The 14,046-nt window shown below is 41.5% G+C and overlaps 1 protein-coding gene and 1 long non-coding RNA gene across 3 annotated transcripts in view; both read left to right on the top strand.

Moving 5' to 3' along the window:
- LOC144599396 (uncharacterized) overlaps positions 1-14,046 on the top strand; it is a 292,001-nt gene that overhangs the window by 116,126 nt on the left and 161,829 nt on the right. The gene's annotated exons all lie outside the window — the stretch shown is intronic.
- On the top strand, positions 180-8,380 carry sox2 (SRY-box transcription factor 2). Its single transcript, XM_078410219.1, has 2 exons — positions 180-1,279; positions 8,070-8,380. Exons 1-2 carry the CDS (start codon positions 592-594, stop codon positions 8,102-8,104), a joined length of 723 nt encoding a protein of 240 aa, XP_078266345.1. The 5' UTR covers positions 180-591; the 3' UTR covers positions 8,105-8,380.

The raw sequence follows: 14,046 nt of genomic DNA, 5'->3' as shown, positions 1-14,046 counted from the left end.
GGGGCGGGAGGGGGGGGGGGGGCGCCGCCTGCGCTCATTGGCCGTGGGGAAGCGGGGAGGAGGGGAGGGGGGCCGGAGCCCCGCCCCCAGGGCTCGGACACGCCCACTTTCACTGCTAATTCCCCGTCACTCGGCGGCCGCGCCGCGCTGCCATTGGCCGGCGCCAAGCCATTTATTGCCTGACAGCCGCCATCACATGAATGGTTGTCCATTAACTTGTCCCCAACACTAGCAGCACTTGTCAGCCTCGCCTTCTCTCCGCTCGCTGCAAACTTGCCACTTCTTGCTTCTCCCCAACTTGCAAGAGTGACGATAGTCCCGGCAACCTGCGCATTGCCGCCGCCGCCGCTGCTGCTGGAGTGCCGCCGCCGCTGGAGTGCCGGCCCTTCACTCTTCCCGTCTCCTTTCGGACTTTTAAGCGAAAAGTTACTTTCCTCCATCTCCTTCCCTCTTCCCCCTCCTCCCCCCTCTCCTTCCCACCTCCCTCCCTCCGTCCCTCACCTCAACAAGCAAAACAACATTCAAAGCAACAACAAAAAGCCAACAAAACAGCAACAAAAAGCCAAGCACTGCTCTGAAACACCAGGTTGAATGTACAACATGATGGAAACCGAGCTCAAACCTCCCGCCCCGCAACAAACTTCGGGGGGAACGGGCAACTCCAACACGGCGGGGAACAACGCGAAGAACAGCCCGGACAGGGTGAAGAGACCGATGAACGCGTTTATGGTTTGGTCGAGGGGCCAGCGACGGAAGATGGCCCAAGAAAACCCCAAGATGCACAACTCGGAGATCAGCAAGCGGCTCGGGGCCGAGTGGAAACTTTTATCCGAGGCCGAGAAGAGGCCGTTCATCGACGAAGCCAAGCGTCTGCGAGCTCTGCACATGAAGGAGCACCCGGATTATAAATACCGGCCCCGGAGGAAAACCAAGACGCTGATGAAAAAGGACAAGTACACGCTGCCGGGCGGCCTGCTGGCTCCCGGCGCCAATGCCATGAATGCTGGGGTCGGGGTCGGCGTCGGGGCCGCGGTCAACCAGCGGATGGACGGTTACGCTCACATGAACGGCTGGACGAACGGGGGCTACAGCATGATGCAGGAACAACTCGGCTACTCGCAGCACCAGGGCCTGAACGCTCACAACGTGGCCCAGATGCAGCAGATGCACCGCTACGACATGAGCGCGCTGCAGTACAACTCAATGACCAGCGCTCAGACCTACATGAACGGCTCGCCCACCTACAGTATGTCCCCTGCCTACACGCAGCAAAGCACAGGTATGGCTCTTGGATCAATGGGGTCGGTGGTTAAATCCGAGTCGAGCACAAGCCCCCCAGTCACCACTCATTCTCGGGGTCCGCCTTGTCAGGGGGACCTACGGGACATGATTAGCATGTACCTGCCCGGAGCCGAAGTGCCCGAGCCCACCGCTCAGAGTAGACTGCATATGGCCCAGCATTACCAGAGCGCACCTGTCCCAGGGTCGGGCATAAACGGCACACTTCCTCTAACACACATGTAAAACTGTAAGCAAGCAAAACTAAAAAAATCGGACTTCTTTGGACTATTTTTGTACAGAATAATACTTGCAGAAAGAACTTGTATAGAACCACGGAGAAGGGAAGGGGGGGGGGGGGGGAGGAGGAGATCTTAATACTTAAAACAACTATAGTCCTATGATTCCTTGGTAGAAACTTTGCGAAAAGTTTGCAAAAGTCTTTGCCGATAATATTTTAGAGCTAGTCTCGGTTAAGGAAAAAAAAAGTTTTATTATACATGCGACTTTTTTTTGTACAGTATTTATCAAAAGAAACGGCAGTCAAAATGTCCACAGTTTGTAAACTGAGAAATTGCCAATTTTTATAACAGTTCGCAAGTGTAAGCTTCTGTACATTTGCCCTTGTTAACATGATGTAGCGGAAGGGGAAAGAATAACTGGAAAATGGACATTTTAATTGTTCGGGTATTATACGAAAGTGAAATGATTGAGTCTCCGATTTTACGAACTGTTGTGTGGTTTTCACGGAAACGAGCGGAATTTTAGATTGTACTAATTTTTGTTTTTTTTTACTCATTGTTAAAAGCAGCAAAAAAAGGCCTGCAGGTCGATATCCTTGTTAATTAATTTATAGTCAGTTTGTTTTTCATATTTTCATGTTGTTCCGAAACTGAAAACATGAAGTTACTGTGTTTGAATTATTTTCTTATGGTTTGTAACATTTCTGTAAATTTATTGTGACAATATTTTAAGTTTTCTCATTTTCCGTAGTGTATTGTGCATCTCGGCTCTGTATTATTTGACTCAGTCTGCCGATCAGTCCATGTATATAATTAACTAATACAGCCTTATAACAGAAAATTTCGACCTTACGTTTTTTTCCATTATGCAGAGTTTGAGATGAATAAATTTTGCAAATTTAGACACTTGAGTTACGTTTGAGTTGTGGAGTTATTTTATTGATCTCTGCTTTCTAAATCCTTTTATATCTGCGCTTTTGGATTAGTGGAGAAAACAAAACAAAGGTGGCTGAATTTTAATGAGTGATAAAGAAAACACAACGAAATATCTGTTCGTACGAACTGAATTCTCGCGTGTGCTTCTTTGTAACTCAAGTTAGTTTAATCCTTCATACTTTATCACTTGTAAAGTGTAAAGTGAGCGCGTTTATACCCCTCCCCCACATACTGGCAATGAAAAAACACAACTTTTGACCTATTACGGACCTATTAAGAATAACTACTTCTGTTCAACGCAGATTTAAATTCATATTTTATAAAAACACGCAGTGAAATGATCAATAAATAGAGTTTATTCAGTTTTACCAGTATTTGTACACACATGTCCAAGGAAATTTGATTTGAGTTTGGGTTTCAAAACCATCTAACACACACACACACACACACACACACACACACACACACACACACACACACACACATATATCTATATATATATATATAATACCTGTACAAGTATCATTCAGTTCAACAATATCAATTTATTCAAATTTAATACCTGTACAAGTATCATTCAGTTCAACAATATCAACTTATTCAAATTTATAAGTATTTTTATTGTGAATATTTGGAAAGAGGTTCTGTTTGAAAAGTCTTGTACGTGTTTCTTTCAAAGCCATCGGCCACCAAAAAGCCCTCGGGAGAAGTTGAGAGACGCTGCAAGCCGTGCAAAGGCGCGTGAAGGGAAGGGAGCGTTTTGCAGCAGAATGTCGGGGATTTTTTTTGCTCTAATCCTGTCTCTGTATTCCCAGCGGGGGCTGCAGATTGATTCTGCACAGTAGCGCACTTTGGATAAACTCTGCGTTAGATATCAACTCTCGACATCAGTGAAATTCTCGAAGCTTCCAGTAAAGAAAGGAAATACTGGCGCACGCAGTAAGGTTCTGAACTCTTCTCCATCGTGATCCCTCCGTAAACCCCCATGGGTTTGGAGAGAACGCGAATGTTCTTTCTGCTGCGTCAGAATTAGTTACAATGTTGATCGTGATAACTTACTCTCCGTTACTGGATGGAAATATGAACACAGTATTATTATTTCATTCAAGTAAATTATAAACCATGGTTTTGCTAATTATATTTTGTGTTAGCTTTCAGTGTAGACATTAATAAAGAGAAGCAGTAGTACTCGCAGCTCTATATGTAAGCCAGTGGAGTTGGGACCTATTATGCAACCTACCGCTTAGATAAACAAATGGAAGTAGCAAACATCCAGTATCATTTCTGACCACACATTTTGGCTGTAAATTTCTTATTGAAGTAATGACATATTCAAGTTCACTATTCATGGTGAAATTGAATCTCGATATTTTAACCGGCGCAGAAGGAACCTGCACGACGGTTTAGAAATAGCTCTCACATTCAGAGAGTGACAATTTATGACCTGTTTCGAAAGTCGTTAAACAATTGTAAACCTGTTGATGGTCAGTAGATGAAGGATACACAATATGTCTTTCTTTCATATTTCTCGTGTGTTTAATATTTCGAACTGTTATTTCTCAAAGGAATGATAAGGGAATAGAAAAAGTTTTCCAGCTACTTGAAAACTAAGAGGAGTTTAGTAACAGGTACACACACACACACACACACACACACACACACCATTGTCCCATTTTAAATGCCCTGTTAAACAGAGGCCCGGGTTTCTGCATGGCACCAAAGGAATTTGTGAATTGCACAGCATGTGAGATGCATATAGGGATTATTCATGTGGTGATAGTTGCAATTGGCGTCTCATGTACATAAGAAAGAATTATTCTGAATATGGCCTTAGTGTTCCTGGCGTTCATTTAAAAGGAACAGTTCAGGGTACCTCTTCAACAATTATGATATAAATTATATACATTGGGAAAGGTGTAACTTCGAATACTGACCGAAATGGATGCCAGTTTCTTAGTTAAATAGATGTTGGCGAATTCGGTTCCCAATCGGGTTCCAACATAAAACCTTTATTCAATTCCCGAAGTACAAATCACGAATTGATAGAATGACACCGGGGTTAGCAGATCGCTTTGAGGTTCATTGGCGCTTTCCTATATTTAACGGCTCTTTAAATAGGTTTAAAATTCACACCAGAGAACAGACCGCAGGATGAAAGATCAATTCCCTTCTGAACATTAACATTGCAGTTTATGCTGTACATTAGGGTCCACGTTTTCCAGACCAATCAAACAACGCATTGGGAGCGATGGGAAAATTTGTGTTTTTGCATCAGTTGCATTAGGCAGACGGATCAACCGCCTTTCCTGCGAAGCTGACACTGTTGTCAACGGTGTCAAGCGCGTCTTTGCCGGACAGGGTCAGACAGCTTTGGTCAAATTAATTATTGATAAAACCTTTCGACGCAATCCTGGATGGACTATTTTGAAGAAGGCTTAACGTCCTACTCTGTTTCCCGCGCCCCACCCTCACGATCTTTAATGGGCGTCCGTAAAAACAAATATAGGATAAAGAGCACTTTAAGCGCATTTCAGACGCGATTAAGTATAATATAAGATTGTTGACAATATAATTAGAAATAATCCCTCGTTAATATACAGTTTCAGATTTTATAGTTTCTCGAAATGTTGACATATTTTTTTAATATGTTTCTGTTTTCGTGGAATAACTGCACCATACCCAAATATATTTCGATATAACGGTGGAGTAATTGTTGGATACGATTACCCGACAATAAATACATTGAATGAGAATAGATAAGCTAACGGGACATGAACTAATAATTACAATGCTGCATTAAATCATCGAGGAGGTCTCAGATGAGACCTTTGTGTCCTGGGCCATTGGGGGTTCCAGCTGACAGCTTTTTGACAGAAAATAGCCTAAAACCTGCCGAGTGCCTCGGAGGGACAGGCAATACCTCTTAAGTGGAAGTGTGATGGGATTCTCATTTAAGGCCATTACATCAAGGCAATTAAGTGCCGCCGTGATAGTAAATGGGTTTAACTTTCAATAACTCACCAACACTCGGATGGAGCCGAAAAGGAATAATAAATAAAAGTCAAATCAGATTGTGGAGATTTGCTGTTTGTCTCAGAGACTGGAAATGGCAGGAAGGTGAACCTTGCAACACGTCAACAGAGAAACTACACAAGACCCCTCGGGGCTGATCATGGTGCAACAGGTGCCTCCTCGACGTTAAAAAAACCCGAACGCCGTTTTCTTTCCAGTTTTCATTTTATCTGTCGTCACCAGAGTTAGATACTGCCGCTGTAATTTATAATATTACAGGATCCCCATCAAAACATATATTATCGCAATCCCAATCACAACACTTCACCAACTGGTGACAGAATGGATTTTACATTCAGATATAAATATGTTTCCTTTAAGATATAATGACTGTGTAGTTAACCAACAGAGGAACTTCAAATGCATCGACGTTTAATTTATGTTTCTTATTTGGCACCCCAAATTAATAACGTGTGTTAGATTATCGCACTCCCTGGTTTAATTACTCGATTACAGCTATCATGTTGGTCAACTTTAATTTTTTAACACTGCAGAGAGCAAATTAAAGAAATAATGGCGCAGACCAAGTTCAATCACGACTGCCGCAGCGACCTTCGTTATTAAGCTAGTTTTGCCAGATCTGGGGTTCTGCTAATTAAAAGAAACCCATAAACTAGTACTCACAGCAATCCATCATTAATCAGCTGCTGCCCAGCTTGGGTGCAAATATGGGGTAGCAATCCCCCCACGGTCTGTGTACGGTTGTGTCAGAGATGCGGAGATATCTTTAATCTGGTTTCAGAAAACCATCTTTAAATAAACACCAGAAATGGGACCGACCGCGACTCGAGATAGTAAGTTAAACAAAGGGTTGAAATGCAGTTTTGTTTTTTAAGTCTTTGAGGCTGGTGGGTAAATAATTGCATTCTTTGGTATTATAATGGATTTCGCAGCGTTTTGTTTTTAAATTGCAAAACAAGTGGAAAAGATTAAAAGAATAGATGGCCGCTTGATGAGTCTGAGTAAAGTCGGCAAAACTGGCAACGCGGCAGCTTCACACCCTGACGTCATCGCCCTTTGCGAGTTGGCTCCCAGTTTCCCACGGTTCAAAATTTAGTATTATCCCCAACATCCCCCCCCCCACCCCCACTCCCCGCTCCGCCCCACCTCATCCCATTCAGATTGCTTTAACAACATCTCATTGGATTTTTTGTTTAATGGTCCTCGCTGGTGTTTACGTTGAGGGACACATTTCTAGTGGGTGTAAAAGTTTATCTGTTCATCCTTTTGTTTAATAGAATCGCTATAAACAACATGCCAGCCTCTGTTTCTAAGAATTGGCACGTTTCCTTCTTTAGAGAAAAAAATCATAAAACAGTGGCATTGGAAAGTTTTCAGTCGATCCTGAGCCAGATTCCACACAGCCCAAACGGCAGAGCCCGGGGAGATACGTTATGGATGGACTGGACTGTCCGTAGGTGGTTCACAACAGACTCTACCCTCTGGACTTTCGTTTATTTTCACGCCAGCGATTCGACATTAACCCTCTGAGTGCCGCATTTCACCGTACTCACACATTTCATCTGAATGTTACCATTGCCGATTGCTATTTCAATTTCATGTTTTACTGTGTAGGAATCTTCATACACGATTACGTCCCAATTATTATAAATTAACACACGATTCCTCTTCTCATCCGCAACCTGTCGTAGTCACATCACTTTGTACTGCAGATTTCACTGTTGTACTGCCCTGTTTTCCATAAACCAGCACAAGTTAAACTGCAGGTGAAAGTATCAAAACAAACATGGATTTTAGCCTTTGCTGGGTGCTGTGTTTTGTTATCCTAATCGCACTGCTTCCATCCATTGAAGTTATAAAAAATAAATTTGTGCCGTGTTTTGCAAGGTTTGTATCTTTCCCGGTTTATATTGATTTCGAAACTAACATGCACATTCAAAGTAACTATAGTTTTTGCAATGGAGACATTTAAATTCATGTAAATCTGCTAGCACATTGATTTTAACGGACGGTCAGAAATAGTTGTCTACCCCGGCAGACTGCCTAAGAAAAAGGAAACTTCTTTAACGGTCCTTTCTATTTTTTTCTAAATATCAATCGTTTTTGCAGGTGATGAATGAAAAAAGCGAGTACATGTTTTATATAAGGTTTGGATTGTAATGACCGTGGTAATTCCGTGGTGTCGTTTCTGTTTCCGCATTTGAACTGTTGAGTCTGAGGGGTGAACAAGGGTTTTCACCTCTTGGACGTTCACATGCAAATCACTGGCTTCTGACTTCAGATGCACATCAGAATGCCGCTCACAATGCACTACGCTCAGTTTTATTTATATCAATGGGCAAGAACCCCCCCCCCCCCCACCTCGCACTCCACACACGGAACAAACGGGTGAAGGAAGTCCCCCCCTCCCCCCCCCCCAAAAAAAAAAGAAAAGCCAGTCGTCTTCTTTGAAAGACTCGGGTATAATTATGTGACTAAACATTTATATTAAAACCGAGGTGTAGCGAACTGTTAAAAATAAATGTCTGTTTAGCGTTTCTGTGGAATGTTATTTCTTAAGATTTTTTTTTCAAATTACAGAACTTGGAAATAGCTGGCAGATAGAGGGAAAGTAATTAAGGTATTAGAACAAGCAGTGCATTCCTCCAGAGGACCTTATCATCTTGGAACAGGCTCGGCGTCCTCAATATGCTCATGTGGCAAGGATGACGTCACGGCCGCAAGTTTGCCTGCTTCACTGTGGAAACAAAGTGTGAAGTTCTGTAAATAAAATGCTGTTCCCCACTCTCACCGCCACCCTTCAATCGCGATCTGTTGTGTTTTAAAACGCCACCCCGACTGTTTATGTGATTATCTTTTTGCCGATAATTTGATAAAAATGAATTGCAACGGTTTTGGGTGACGTCTCTAATTTATAAAGGTGGGGAGGGGATTTAAAAAAAGTGGAGAAATTGCGAGAAATAAGAATCAATAAACTTTAATTTTAAAAAAACATGGTCTTACTACACGGAAGCAGATGATACAATATGTTATACAAGGGACAAACAAGAATCTTAACTTGCTTCTCTACGTGCCTCAGCACATCAGATGGAGAATGGGTTACAGTAATACACAAGCTCTCTGTCCGATAATGCTGACAATTTGATCAACGTAGTTATTTTCATTCCGTAGTATGAAGGTCCGGGGGGGGGGGGGGGGGTGGGAAATAAATAAATTGTGATAAGAAATGGTTGCGTTCTCGAGGTATTAAAGTCACACCCGTTATCAGTGCAGCTTCTCGTGAAGAAAATGTCAACTCGCTTGACGGCCGTTGTCAGTGATGTTATGTTGAATTTAATTCTGATGTCGGTAATATGCCTAACCTGTTGTGAATTACCATGCATAATTAAAGTTCTTTTGTTTTATTCAAAATAAAGGCCCGCCATCATGGAACCCAAGATCTGAACATAGATTTTCTTTTAATTGCACATATAATAGTATCGAACTACACAAAAACATTCTATGATAATTTACCAGTTTACTATTCAACTAACATTGGAGTTGATTATTTTACTTATTTTTATGTTTCCCATCTAGCTAATCACGTTTGATTTGTTCATTTGGAATTTTGTAGTCAGGGGATACATTTTGTGAAATAATCCGCGCATGATTGCGAAAGGCGATACACACACTATTTACACAAAGAAACCACGAGTCAACCATCTCTAAACTCAATGATCAATATTGTGCTTATCGCCGAATGAACGATTAATATAATTCAATCATATGGTCCAAATCTTAATCCAGTGAATAAAAACAATAACCCCGCCGCCCCACCAGAACCAGTTGACTGAATCATTCATAATAATTATTTTATATCATATTTGTCTTCTGAATTTGGGTTTGAAACCATCCAGTGAGCTAAATGCGTTCAAAAGTTTTCGATCACACTCATGTTTACTGTGAGAAGGTAGAAAATCAGCTGAAGTATAATGACAGTTCCTCTCCTTGTCTTGGCTAAGAACATTTTAAGTCAGATCTTCGCTGAACCTTCTCCTAATGCGTGATTAAATGAACGACACCATACGATATGTGTAAAGGACTTAATTTCAACCCTCATTATGCAGCCGGGAAGAGGTCGGTTTACTTTAGGCGCCATTATTCAAGGATTATGTATGCATATGGTGTCAAATACAATACGTGACAATGATGTGCAAACTGCTGCTTCTGAGCTATTCTCAGTCTAATACAATTTCCCACTTTGCACCCAAAAGTGCTACTTGATCGCTTTGTGTTTCATCTCTAAACACACCCGGGATTAATCCTCGTTATTAATGCTTGCATTTTCCGTCCTAAGGGATTATCATATCATATATCTACAGCCGGAAACAGGCCTTTTCGGCCGGCCAAGTCCGTGCCGCCCAGTGATCCCCGTACATTAACACTATCCTACACCCACTAGGGACAATTTTTACATTTACCCAGCCAATTAACCTACATACCTGTACGTCTTTGGAGTGTGGGAGGAAACCGAAGATCTCGGAGAAAACCCACGCAGGTCACGGGGAGAACGTACAAACTCCTTACAGTGCAGTACCCGTAGTCAGGATCGAACCTGAGTCTCCGGCGCTGCATTCGCTGTAAAGCAGCAACTCTACCGCTGCGCTACCGTGCCGCCCTGAAAGGAAAGGAATTCTGAAAGGAATTCTGAAAGGAATTTAAAGTTTGCTTGGTAAACCTTTCACAACTCATTTAAATTTGTAAACCTTTATGGATGGCCTGTTAAATTTTAGTTTAAATCAATAAATACACTGTGCAATCAGATTGAATTGTATGCAATGACTGTATTAGGTGAAGAGGTGAAACATGAAAATCTCAAAATCCATATATATATATTCCAACACATATATCGAGCTATACTTCTCTCTGGCTTTCTGCAAAGTGCTATGAAATAAATGCAAATGACACTAAACGTAAATCACATCGTTATGTCCTAACAAGATTTGACTTAAAATCTACATCTACCGCAGGAGATAAGCGGCAGATTGACAAAATTGCATTCTATTATCCACCAATAACACGTGTTCAAAGTTTGTCTAACTTCCTAAAAGTTTGAGAACTTAACATTTGTTGGACCACATCTTGTGCTTCAACTAAATGAAATAATCATGTAAAATAGAAACTTTATTTCTGTGGTTAGTACCTGCAAAAGATCACTATTTGTTAAATGGTCAATCATTTTGTAACGACTATAACACACTTCGCCCCGAGGAAAGAATGATAAAAAAAGATATAGATTTTCTTTAGTGAATTCATCTCTGTTGTTGTGGGGGAAATAGACTTGAAGGTGTTTGGTTTAAATGTGTATCTTTTCGGTTTCCTGTACATATTGGTGTCTATTCGTTGAATCAACAAAGAAACCAACGATGCTCGATCATAACAGTAATATCACCATCTCGTACTTTAAAGGCGAGCATATTGTTTGATTACTAATTCGAGTTAATGCGATCTTTATGGAAACATAAGAGCGGATAATTGCCTCTTTTTCTGGGTAACAATATAAATCACAATCGCTTTATTATTTAATAACGTCAAACGCTTCGTTGGATTGGCTCCGACAGAGAGGACCTTATTCCTGCGCAGTGTTGTCGGGAAATACAATGCAGATCTAATTGTGGAGAGTTTTTAAAGTTGGCTCCTGTAAATGAACAACGGAGATATGGAAGTTCCAACAGATGTCTGCAGTTCTGCTCTGACACACACACAGCCACACACAGACTCTGACGGCCTATAGAAGAATTCTTGCGTCGGACGCCTAGCAACAGTCTAAATCGTTCTCAGGCAAAGACACCCGCTTCCTCGGTTGCTAGAGAGCACTTCAAGCTGCAGAAAAGGTTATATTGTGTTAACTAAGGCAGTGCGTTTTGCAATTCTCATTGCGCAGTTCTGTACACAGTGTGCCACGTAATCCCAAAGGTAAAAAAATATATAGTGGAAAGTGGATTTTGAAGTGATTTTGAATTCATGCGAACTGAAATGAGATAAAACTTGGTGTAAAAACAAGGACAAATAAAAACTCGTAATAAACTTCTTTCATGCAATATTTCACTAATAGCCCATCTACCCATTCAATTGATCTCATTTCCTATCTGGCCAAAAAACAATTTATAACCGGTTTTTGAAATCGTTTTCTTTTAAATAGAACTAAGTGAGCTAAAGCAAATGTTTCATCAGGGAAAAAAAAATCATTGGGAATAAAAGAGTATGTTGATCCAATATCCTCTCAATCGCTGTTCAACGCACCTGTTACCAACTTATTGACTTCTGCCGATAATTATCAAGCCCTGTATTGGAACATTAACAGCAGAAACTAAAACTGCCATTTGTTGAAACAGAAAACGCCAATGAATATATGGCTTTCCTGATTCCTGCTGGGTATTATTGACCATTCCATTTATAAAGTTAAGAAACCCAAAGAAATCCAAAAAAAAACAGGCAATGCTCTGTCTATGCTCGTCAGAAAGTTTCTTGAGAGGTGTGCGAGAGCTATATTTTCTTTACATTACAAATTTTACACGATGCACGCTGATACATTTTCGGGATGGGAGCGGGAGTGGAGGTGTGAATGATGTTTAGCAAGATTGCTGAATATTCCACATGTCCGCGAGCGATTTCTGCACGGTCTATTCACAGCCAGTACACAGTGCTCAAACAGGTTGCACAGTGGGTTGTAAGTAAGTTTGGAAGCGACTCGGCTTCAGGTTAGAAGGAAGCAACGCCTCGGAGTTGATGAAGCTTCCAAATGCTGGTTGGGGTTAAAGTGAATGCGGAATAGAATGCTTTGGGACTAGTTGTTCCAGGTGGTCCTGTGACTTGGGCAGCCAGGACAGTGACCTAAATGATCAGTTGTCCTGAGTGTCCTGTCACGCCTTCATCGGCATCCAACTCACAATCAGAATGACAGATACTGTGAAGAGCTTTTGCCAAGTCAAAAAAAACTTGCTTCCTCAGTAAAAAGTAAGAAGGATGCAGCTTCTAGCACGTCACGGTTTTGCTGCTTTTTCAACTCCTTTTGTACTAGGTTTGCCACATGCTCAGAACAATGCGGGCTTTGATACCCGTGCTTCGCTCAGCAGGGGTTACGGAGATGAGTAGCACGCACTCACCCTACATTAATTACTCTGCTACCAAAAATATAGCAGGTTAACAGGATACAAAGACGTGGTTGGTGAAGACGCGCGGAACAGGACCAACAAGTTCATTCCATTTTTAAAATTGGTATTGTAATCTCTTCTATTGCCTGACATCTAAAGTTCTAAAAATCATGATGGGACATGGGGTCTCAATTAATAATTGTAATATATATTAAAGGAGGAAAAGGGTCCTTTTAACGTGCATCACGTATAATCGATCTCTCTTATAAGTTATGCGAGCTGTTCATCAAGGTCGAAAACAGGTTGTAAATACAGTAACAAGTGTGAAATGGGATATGGATAAAACATGATACGAGAAGGAGTGCGCCTACTGCAAGGACCTTCGTCACTATGTGTTTGCCCCTCTTTTGCACCTGGGGTTATTATCAAGGAGCGGTTGACACTCTGTTAAGTAGAAGATTATTTGGACCGCACTGAAAATAAATGTAGATTTTGACTTCCAACTGAATACTAACAAAGATAATTCTGACTCATCAGAAACAGTTGGACACTTCCCACCCAGCAGCACCTCACAGATAAACACCTGGTCCGCAAACATGACCGCTCAGACTCACGCTAGTTTGGCAGGTATCAGTTTTGCTAAAGTGAACTTCAAATTTCGATTTGTTTTCGTTTTTGGTCATTTTCTTTTCAAGTGAAAAAGTTAAAAATAAAAATAAAATCTACACTAAACTAAAGAGCGCGGTAAATTCTAATCAGCTATTAAACGTTTTACATGGAGGTAGCCAGTTTTTGAAATGCAGTAATTGAAATGTATCTGCCTTAAATTGCATCTTTAATAACCAAAGATGCATTACTCATTCTCCACCCAAGATGTTCGGGATAGTGGTTAGACTTTCCCTGCACCAGCCAATACTGTTAACGTTATAGATTCACGGCGTGTCCTGGCACAGAAGGAGGTCATTCGGGCCATCTTGCTTTTACCATCTCCGTGAAAGACCTATCCAATTGGTGTTCGCCCCCCCCCCCCCCCCCCGGTCTCTTTCTCCACAGACTTCTGTTATATTTCCTTTTCAGGCATATTTCCAATTTTCTTTTGAAACTTACTGCTGAATCTGCGACCAGCATCCTTTCAGGCGAGCATCGAACTTTGTCAATGGTGTTGAATGCGTAAGCGGGTTGACCTTTAAACAACTGCAGATGCATGGAAAAAAAAACTCGGAAATAAACTTAATCGGATCAAACAGTCTGCTTTGCCCAGAACAGTACTTTCTCGACATGAAGCGTTAAATTATGTTTTCTATTTCAATATAAATACAAATACCTAATAACTGGACGCGAATCCTGGAACATCTTGCTAGTTCCTGCAGTGGGCGAGGCGCTGCAAGTCAATAAAGTGAAAGCTTGGTTACTACTAAGTGATT

This window comes from Rhinoraja longicauda, chromosome 13 (genome assembly GCF_053455715.1).
Source record: "Rhinoraja longicauda isolate Sanriku21f chromosome 13, sRhiLon1.1, whole genome shotgun sequence".
Classification (NCBI taxonomy): domain Eukaryota; kingdom Metazoa; phylum Chordata; class Chondrichthyes; order Rajiformes; family Arhynchobatidae; genus Rhinoraja; species Rhinoraja longicauda.
This window is presented reverse-complemented; position numbering and strand designations above follow the sequence as displayed.

Bases quoted from the DNA above. Each gene is read 5' to 3' on its own strand.
- sox2 (XM_078410219.1), top strand. From the start codon at position 592: ATGTACAACATGATGGAAACCGAGCTCAAACCTCCCGCCCCGCAACAA. The intron at 1,280-8,069 runs GTATGGCTCTTG...TTCAAATTACAG, and splicing joins CTACACGCAGCAAAGCACAG to AACTTGGAAATAGCTGGCAG.